Genomic DNA, 9,054 nt, shown 5'->3' on the forward strand with positions numbered 1-9,054 from the left:
ACATATTTGCCATGGTGCAGAGCTTCCTCCATGCCCTCAATGGAACAGGGACAGGGAATGCACATCCCAGGTGATGTCAGATACATTGGGCATAGTTCATGCCAAAAACTGGCAGATGAGTTCCTTGAGAAGCACACATTACGTCTGTGGCGCATTGAGTCAGGATGAAGCACGCACTTGTAGCAGTGGCTCATAGCGATGGGCGCCTGACTGAAAGGCGTCGATCGCGCAGTGCGGGTCACTAATACCTGCGACAAGAGTCCAGCGAGTGCAGCTCGTCGGCTTAACAAAGAAATGACTTGCATACTCCCTTTGATGACGTTGATCTGGTAGAATTTCGTTTCGGAATGCACGACTTTTGGGCCGTCTCGGAAATCTTATGGCCTGCCCAGTGCTGCACACCAACGGTCCATTCCACAATCTGCTGCGTCTGGAGCTATCGGTTTGACTGGCTAGCACTTGCAAGTTTCACATCAGCATCAGATTTGAGTTGCACCGGAGGCTGCCCCATACATGTGAAGCGTCTGGCTTTCGATCGTGCAACGAAGGGGCGCCAAAATTGTTTACGACACCATCCAGGCTTTGGTTGGTTCTCCAGCACCCTGAAATTGTTATTATCTTAAACCGTGAAGCACGGCGCTGTGAACGTAAAGGTTAGTCGCCGGGGTTAGTTCAGACATCTGCTCTTATGTGACATCATGTGAGTACCTTCGCTCTGGGAAGTGCACACGGCGTCTCAGCCCGAGCAGATTCCTAGATGGGCGCTGGAACTCAGACGCACCTCATCTTCCCTCGGCGAGCCATTCCTGGCGTGTCTTGGTCGCCACCCCTGGAGCGTGCAGAAGTTCCACAGCCCAATCCTGAGGCCTCACGGTGTGCTCCTGAGCAGCCCACGCCCTCATAAATGAGCTTCTGTTGGCTGCATAGAAGACCCCTGCTGGTGCTGCACTGGACCCACACCGGTGTAGCTCAGAGCTCCAGACATCCACCCCAAAGATGCCTTTCTGGCACTCTGTTGCTTTATTGCTAAAACTCATGCCGGTTTACATGCATAATTGCGTGATGCCTTGAGTAAGGAACGTTATCTTATGAGTGCAGCATTCTGGTGTTCAGGGAGTTCGCTTTCAAGCTGGCTCAGAGGAAGGCAGCTCTCGAGGCAAACCCACAGTCGCCTCCTTCCCCAGAAGCTGCAATGGGGCCACGGGACAGTCCCAGCAGTTCTACACACACCTCACCTCATGCCTCTCCAAGGTCCGTCCCTTTTGCACACTTTTATGAAGGGGAAAGAGTGCATGCATGCCCGAGCTCTCCTCACAACGGGCCCCTCTATTTGACAATGCTCATGACGGTCATTTGGGAAGAGAAGCATGATTGTGCTGCCGTGGAGCGCATGGAGTAATGAATCACGGAATATGTTGCAGGTCAGAAGGTTCAGTATCTGAGAGTGCAGACGAACCGGCACCGGCGCAAGCAGCTGGGCCCGCCTCGATTGGATCCTTGATCCAGAAGTTTGAGCGCGCCAACCAGGCAGATGCGCAGGTATGTCCCTATGCAATGCTTGCACGAAATCTGCCTCTTCTAGCGCTTCACTACCGTGCTGTTAGTTCAATTCTCTAAAGAGTCACAGAAAACATTAAGATTGACATCTGGTTGTGTGTGGCTTATTTGTAGGTGCGTGAGGCACCGTCCCCCAGATTGACAGAGCTGGATAGACAGCCAGTCAATACAGCCTCCCACGAAGCACAGGACAGGCAAGTTGCATTCCACAGCACAAGCACAATCATTGGCGTCCCTGTTGCATTGCAGAGACCCTTTGCGTTGCACAATATCTCACCGGGACTGTGTTGGCAATGCAGGACGCCCAGCAAGCCAAAGTGGTGGCAGCGGCTGAGAAGGAACAGCAGCAAAGTGGCTTCCAGTCAGACAAGGCCAGAGCCGGGAATTCCTCAGAAGGCTAGCGATGCTTCTGCAGCTGCCAGCGGGTCTCCGCAGAATGCAGAGATCCATGCAGCCAGGAAATTCCAGAGGTGAGATCCAATGCGCCCTTCTGCACACACCACTGCACCGCTGCAAGCTTGATTCTTCACAAGTAGAGAAACATTGTCTGTTTCTTGAAAATGTCTGTGGATGCATTGTTTTTCTCAGTCTTGAATTGCGCGTTCATTGGACCTTGTTGTGGGGATCGAGCAGAATTTTCCAATCTCATGCGATAATTGCGTGCGCACAGGACTCCTTCAAAGGCCGCAGCGCCGGCGCCGATAATGACATGGTACAGGGCATGCGTGAGCGCTCCTGAAACGCCGCCGGCACCATTTCTGAGCGAAGATGATGCACCACCGGACTCCGCAAGGATCGCCGCGCACCGGGCGCCCCTGCCCGCTTCCAATCTTGGCGTGGCAAGTGCAGCGGACAAGCCACCGAGCAGCAAGGCACAGGAGGAAGAGTCCTCTTCGGCAGGGGACGTTGACGAGCGGCCGTCTCAGCCCAGCGATGCAGCGGATTTAGATCCGCCGGCCTCCGCGAGGATCGCCGCGCACCGGGCGCCCCCGGCTGCTTCCACTCCTGGCGAGGCAGTCCCAATTGCCGAGCCTCTGAGCAGCAGTACACAGGAGGACGAGTCATCCCTTGACGTTGAAGAGCCGTCGTCTCAGGCCCGCGAAGCAGCTGATGCAGAGCCGGCGGCTGCAGACATTACCGCACATCGGGCGCAACGGACTGAGGCCGATGTTCTGGAGGATCTGACTGGCGTCAGGCATCTCATCAGCAAGGAGGAGGTCAAGCAGGGTCCTGCCGTCCTGGCTACTGGCAGCCCTGGGCAGGAGGCTCTGGAAAGCAGGAGCAATGCCGGCAGCGGGAGTCTAGAGCCTCCGGCAGGTTCTGGGGAGACAGGAAGGGAAAATATGCCCCAGGACACCATGGATGAGCAGAAAGCTCAGCCTCAAGGCAGCAGGGGCTGCGAGGATCTGCCTCATGTGAGCGAGAAGCATTTTGATGGCGACTTTGCGGGGGCCTTGGCGGCTGAAGCGGCTGATCTGGACGTCTGGCTGCTGCCGCGGGAGCCCAGCGCGCATAGCATGCCACCGGTGACAGGGAACGCCGTGCTGCAGACGCCAAACATCTCGCCGCGCACCCCGGAGGTGACCCGCGAGAGCGTGACCGCACCGATTGAACGAAGCTCCCGGCTGTCACGGCTGAACAGCGCGGCGCCAGGGAAACCTGCCGGGGGGTCTTCCACACAGCAGCACAGTGCAGGCGCAGAGGGGGTGGGGAGTTCAGGCGGCAGAGCTGAGGCGGATGGTGGTGGGGAAAACGGAATTGGGCCGAGCCGGAAAGCCGAAGAGCAGCTGGAAGCCGTTCGGCAGCTGGCGAATCAGGCGGCGCGCGTTCAGCGGCGTGCGCGTCGCTTGTTGAATGGCCGTGACCGCCAAAAGGTGTGTACATGCTTTGTGCCCTGACACACGTTACTGTTTGCCCTGTTGCGGCTGTGGCTATCAAGACTAACGTCAAGAGGCAATGATTGAGCAGTAGATGTGATGATGAAGGGCGGGGACGAGTCAGCGGCGAGTCAGCCGGCGGACGGGTCGAGGAAGCGAGCGTCCAACACTTCGCCGCCGCCGAAACGCGCGCGCAGGAAGGATGCTCAGCGCGTCAGGACCCCTTCACCAGAGAAGGTGCGCCACAAAACACATTAGCCGCTTCTCAAGCTACCTGTAGACTGCCCTTACAGGAAGTCAAGGGGTAAGTGATTTCCAGCCCATTACATCCAAGGTCAGGGACATGCTATGATGGCAGAAAGACCAGCAGTGCGCCTGCCTAATACTGCGTTTATGCTATAAAGCATGCATGTCAGGATGGTGCAGGTGACATGTGCCTCGTCATTTTCACTTGTTGGGGGTATTCAGTGCTGATGATCTTTTGCAGCAAGGCTTGCAGCCGACGAGGTTGCGCCTCTCTGCAGGTGAACCAGCTGCTGTCGGACGTGGGCGCGGTGTCAGAGGAGCTGCACCGGCGCTCTAGCCGGCAGAGCGCACACGCTGCCTTCTTGGACGAGCTGCAGAGCGGCATCGAGGCCGTGCGCACTCGGCTGCGCACCCCGGCCGCATCTTCGTCCTCAGACGCCGATACCCCTACACACCCTGCGCGATTCACTACTGAGCCGCCTGCAGCGCAGCCCGCACCCACGCCAGATCCTACTGCTGCGGTTGCCACTGCAACAGGGCCGAGCAACGCGACGCAGGAAGGGCAGGGCTCTGTAAGCATGCAGCAAGAGGAAGCCTCTGCCAGCCCGCAAGCAGAACATAGGCAGCTAGTGCTGGCGATACCAGGCGGGACAGTGGCAGATCAGAAATGCGACAGCGGGCCGGACAGGGTGGCAGAGGCGGCTGCCCGGGCTGAGCGCGCGATCGCGGCGCGCGAATCGGCGGCGGCCGCGGCGGCCGTGGAGGGAACGCTCAGCGCGGCTGCCCTGCAACGCAGCGCGCTTGATTTGGCGACGCTGTCCACGACGGCGCTGACCGCGTCCATGTGCCTGCTGGTCAGCGTGGAGCAGGGTGTTGAGGTACGCCTTTCTTCTTATATCTTTCATATTTTTCTTGTCTTTCTCAGCTAATGTGCTGCCGAATTTGCGGTGACGACGGACTTTTGCAGCCTTGGCTTTCAGGGAAGGCCATGCAGAGCGCGCAGCAGTGACTGCCCTTGTGGTCATGTTTTTCGGCCCAACGCTGCCTATGCATGACCTTGAGCAGTCTGACAAAACGAAATTTACGAAACTGTGACGTGGGTGTGCAGGTGAGCTTTCGCGCCTGCGAAACCATCTGCAGCACGGTGCTGGCTCGGGTGCCCTTTGGATCTGCACTACTGGGCACTGGTAACGGGGACGGACCAAGGGCGCAGCCGGCGTTGGCGGTACGGGCGATGCGCGGGGGAATACGGATCGCCTACGGGGCGGCTGGCACCGTAAGCGGCGTCAGCGCGGGGCTGCTCGGAGCTGGGGCCCCCCGTTCCCTCCCCTGGCGACATTAGAGGGTTTATCAAATAAATGTCTATATCAACCATCCCTGGCAGCAAAGAGCTGCTCTTTGACAAGGGCTGTGAAATTTGGCAACGCACACCAGTGTCCATTCTGTCAGCAGTGTTGTACTAATGTTGTGCTCTTACAGCGCATTGAGGTGTTTAGTATGTTGTTCTATTTCGGTAGGAATAAGACTGGCACGCCATGTTTCTTCACAGGTCTTGAAGCTTGCTATAAACGCATCATCTCATGCTCACGCTACATTCTTTATTCTTTAGCTGACCAGTTCAGTGCTCATGTGCTTTGGATGCTTGTCATTGTGTGCACCATGTTTGCTGTTCGTGTCTTAGTATTTGGTTTAGGCACTGCACATTTTGACAGAGCTGGTGCATCTTAGCAGTGCATGTACCGTGGCTCTAGTCTCTGGGGTTCAGGGAGCCTGCTCAGCATTCTGACTTGCAACAGTTCATTTAATGGCTTACAAGCACCCTCAGTACAAACATCTTCATGCTAGTCTGTTCAACAATGAGATCATGGTGACTAAAACACGTTGATCGACTCTTTCACTGTGTTGTCTTGATAGTTGCGTGTCTTCAGATTTGCAGCGACTTGCTAGAAGGCGTTTTTGTGTAATGCATGCGCGTTTGTGGGTCAGTGCCATCCTTACTAGTTCTCAAGGAAAAGAGCTCTTGATTTAAGAAGCTTCTCCTTGATGCGATTGAATTGATTTGCTGTGGTCGGTCAAGGTGGAAAATTATCTTGCCAGAAATAGGCCATGTGATTGCATACTCTTGATTGCTGAAGGGTAGATATGACACATGTAATTACTTCCAACTATCAATTTGAGCTTCACACTGCAGTCATGGTCATGTGCATTAACCCCCATTGGTCTCACCTATTAGTAAAGCTTTCATAGTTCAGGACTTTGTACGTCCGTGACGCCGACATGACCACTACGCTATTGATTGGCCCAAAGAATTTGACTAAAAAAAAATAAAAACAAGGCGTCTGCCACTGGCATTCTTCATTAATAGCAATGCTCCAACGTCTTCCAACTTGGATCTAAGTGCGATTATACTACACCACTCAACCTCACGAGGTTGCCTCAGCATTATTGTCAACAGGCGGCTGCAGAGCTCAGCTACCAGATGGTGGATCTGCCTCCACCAGAAATTCAACCACCTTCTCAAAGAGAACCTTGGCATGCTCCGGCTTCCTGCAAACAAGCACACAGCCCTTCCTGTCATGCCACCATGATTCCACCAGAACTGCCCATAACGATTTACCACCAAAAAAGTAGACTCCATTGGATTGACATACCATTGGTGGAGGAAGTGCCAAGACAGGGAAGGCTGGAAAGGAATTATTGATAGGTTGCTGCAATGTACCTAGCCCTGAGGGCTGGAACAAGCGTGTGATAACAATAATAATAATGAAAGAAAAAGTAAGTCCCTGCTTCCCAGGTGTCTGCACATCTCACAATGCCAAACCCCAGCACAGGAATAATCAGGCACACAACGCAAAGAGAAGCAATAGCGCTGATTTTCCAACGGCACAGACTCACTTATAGTTGTGGCATGCGCCGTCCACGATACACAGCTCACTGTTGGGGATGCGCTCGTGGAATGAGTGCGCGTCTTCGAGTGGGATCGTTTCATCGGCACTGCCGTGGATTGTGAAGACGCGGCTGCGCTTGATGGCTCGGCTGTGGGGATCCATGTCCAGGCTCATCCGGTTGTCCATGTCCTGCATGGTACCAGAAAACCTTTGATTTTTGGCCTCAGATCTTCTATTACCAAATCTGAGGTATGGAGTGCTCTGGTAACGCTAGCCATGAGAAGCAGGAGTCTGCTTTCATTGCATACCCAGAACCTCACATAATCTCCATGCCTTAAGACATGCTTAACTTTTACAGGGCCAAGTGATGCACCCTCTTGCACGATATCATGATTCCTATACATTGTACATTCAGAGCAGGATTGTGGGATGTCGAATCTGGACAAAGGTGCATTGTGGGCTCAGTGTGGGGCGTACCTCCTTGGTGAGTGCCCATATGAATTTCTTGGTGGGGCCACTGCCAGGCCATGTGATTTGCACCTGCCCCTCCCTCTCCAGGCGCTCAAAGATGTCCGCCCCAAATCGCTCCTTGATCCCTGGACAGGAGCACTCGTTCAAGCCGGATACAAAATTCAAAGTTAATAGATAGTACTGAGAGTGCTGGACAGAGGCTCAAGGAACTCTGAGCGGGATCCAGTGTAAAGTTATGCATGAAGGTACATTTAGCTTTGCGACAAATGCTGAAGTAATCAAGGAGCTTGCTAGAGACTGATCTATCGTGAGGGATCTGACAATAGATTTGCTTGGAACCTACCTCGCTGGTTGTCAAAGCGGCCAGATATGTTGACGACCCGCGGGATGTCGTCATACTTCGCCGCATACAGGATGACCCCGCTGCCCGCCTTGGAATGACCGACCAAACCCACAACGGTTTTCCCCTGGTCGCGCAGAAACTCCACAGCCGCCCTCATGTCCTCAGCCTGAATTGGAAAAAATTCCACTGAATTCCACAAAATTCCAATTCCAGGAAGAGCAGAGTTGCAGAGATCAGATGCCCTGCATGTTACTGTATGCACCTTAGGAAGGCAACACTCATAGTGATGTGTGTGCATTCTCATGCAATCCATCGGCGTGGTTCCTCAACATATCAAAAGATTGCCAGAACCCTATAATGTGAGGTGCTCCAGATACTTCCATTATTTCACCGGGGGTACCGCGTCTGCAGGGGGGTTGCCACGCGCCTCTGTGCGCATGTTGGCGTAGCGAAAGGCGCCGGGGCTCTCGCCATTGCCGGGGAAGTCCAGTCGCAGGCTGCCCAAGCCGGCATTCGCCAGAGCAGCCGCCAGCGCTGGCAGATGGAATCCGTCCCTGTGGTCTCCCAACCCGTGGCACAGCAGCACCACGTCCTGCGCCACCACAAATTTTCAATAAAATTCAAACACGAATTTGAGTTTGGCACTTACTGAATTGCTGAAGCATTGCCGGGAACGAATGGGGGCAAGGTTAGCAAAGCACTCGTAAGGTTTGGGAGCTCTGCGGCCCCTGTTTCTAGGTGGATGACAGAGTGTCAAGTTTTTGTCCAACCCCGTGACCCATGGATACCTCCGCCAGAGGTGACTTGGGTGCTGGCCAATCAAAGCTCAGCACTAGCCCTGCTGCAGGCAACAAACACCAAGACTGGTAGTAAGCAAGTAAGACTGATGTACCTGTGCATCAGGGTCTTGCCATGTCGCCACTATTTCTGACCCCTGGGAGCCAGGGAAGGTCACTCTGCGCTCCTGGACACCCATTGTGTCCTGCCCGTGCTCAGCTGCGCAGACGACTGTTGAGCTTTGGGATGCAAGGAGGCCGACCGACCGTGGGCTTCTTCCAATGAATAGCGCGGTGGGTGGCAAAGTGACTTTGCTGCAAGGTCTGAGGTTGATGTTTGTGCTGTTGCTGAGGGCTGCGGTGCTGAGCACTGCTCTGCTAGGCAGTGGCCAGCTAGCGCTCCTGGAACTTCTTCTCTTAGACGGCAGGTGAACGTTTTGTGTTTTCACAGATCGTCCTTGTGCAGACTTGAGTAGATTGGCATGTCCTGTGCAGAGTTCAAATCAGGCTCACGAGAGGGTGTATGGAATCAGCACAGCGTGTGATCAGCTCAGCAATCTTTTGCATGTCCTGTACGGATCGGTTACGAATCTCTGTTGCGCGACTGCAAATCATGTCGATAGTTGATGCCTGCTAGACTATAGTTTATTTGATGCCCAATATCAACTTTTCAGGATAGGACCAAGTCTCGTACCTGGTAGACTAGATGTGAAAGTAAATAAATTCAGATCAAGTCTGTGCTTTTTCGACGCCTGCTTCTGTGTTGACAGTGTTGATGTGGTTTGCATAAACCCGGGGGCCCGATGAACACGGACGAAGAGGAATTGATAAGTGCCCCAGGTGCACGTCAGCGGTACTACAGCATTCAAGTACGGCTTGTTGATTAGAATGTCTGT

At 54.2% G+C, this 9,054-nt stretch overlaps 2 protein-coding genes across 2 annotated transcripts; one reads left to right on the top strand and one right to left on the bottom strand.

The window, feature by feature from the left end:
• Window positions 1-757: 757 nt before the first annotated feature.
• Window positions 758-5,022, top strand: COCSUDRAFT_62265 (hypothetical protein; the record flags this gene model as incomplete). Its single annotated transcript, XM_005649343.1, has 8 exons — window positions 758-873; window positions 1,114-1,251; window positions 1,422-1,539; window positions 1,857-1,918; window positions 2,228-3,431; window positions 3,543-3,671; window positions 3,959-4,558; window positions 4,789-5,022. 8 exons carry the CDS (start codon window positions 758-760, stop codon window positions 5,020-5,022), a joined length of 2,601 nt encoding a protein of 866 aa, XP_005649400.1.
• A 1,549-nt stretch (window positions 5,023-6,571) lies between these two features.
• On the bottom strand, window positions 6,572-8,487 carry COCSUDRAFT_28406 (alpha/beta-hydrolase; the record flags this gene model as incomplete). Its single annotated transcript, XM_005649344.1, has 5 exons — window positions 8,275-8,487; window positions 7,810-7,974; window positions 7,383-7,548; window positions 7,046-7,164; window positions 6,572-6,757 (listed from the first exon to the last, which is right to left on the bottom strand). Exons 1-5 carry the CDS (start codon window positions 8,356-8,358, stop codon window positions 6,572-6,574), a joined length of 720 nt encoding a protein of 239 aa, XP_005649401.1. The 5' UTR covers window positions 8,359-8,487.
• Window positions 8,488-9,054: the final 567 nt, after the last annotated feature.

Source organism: Coccomyxa subellipsoidea (assembly GCF_000258705.1).
Source record: "Coccomyxa subellipsoidea C-169, whole genome shotgun sequence".
Lineage (NCBI taxonomy): Eukaryota > Viridiplantae > Chlorophyta > Trebouxiophyceae > Coccomyxaceae > Coccomyxa > Coccomyxa subellipsoidea.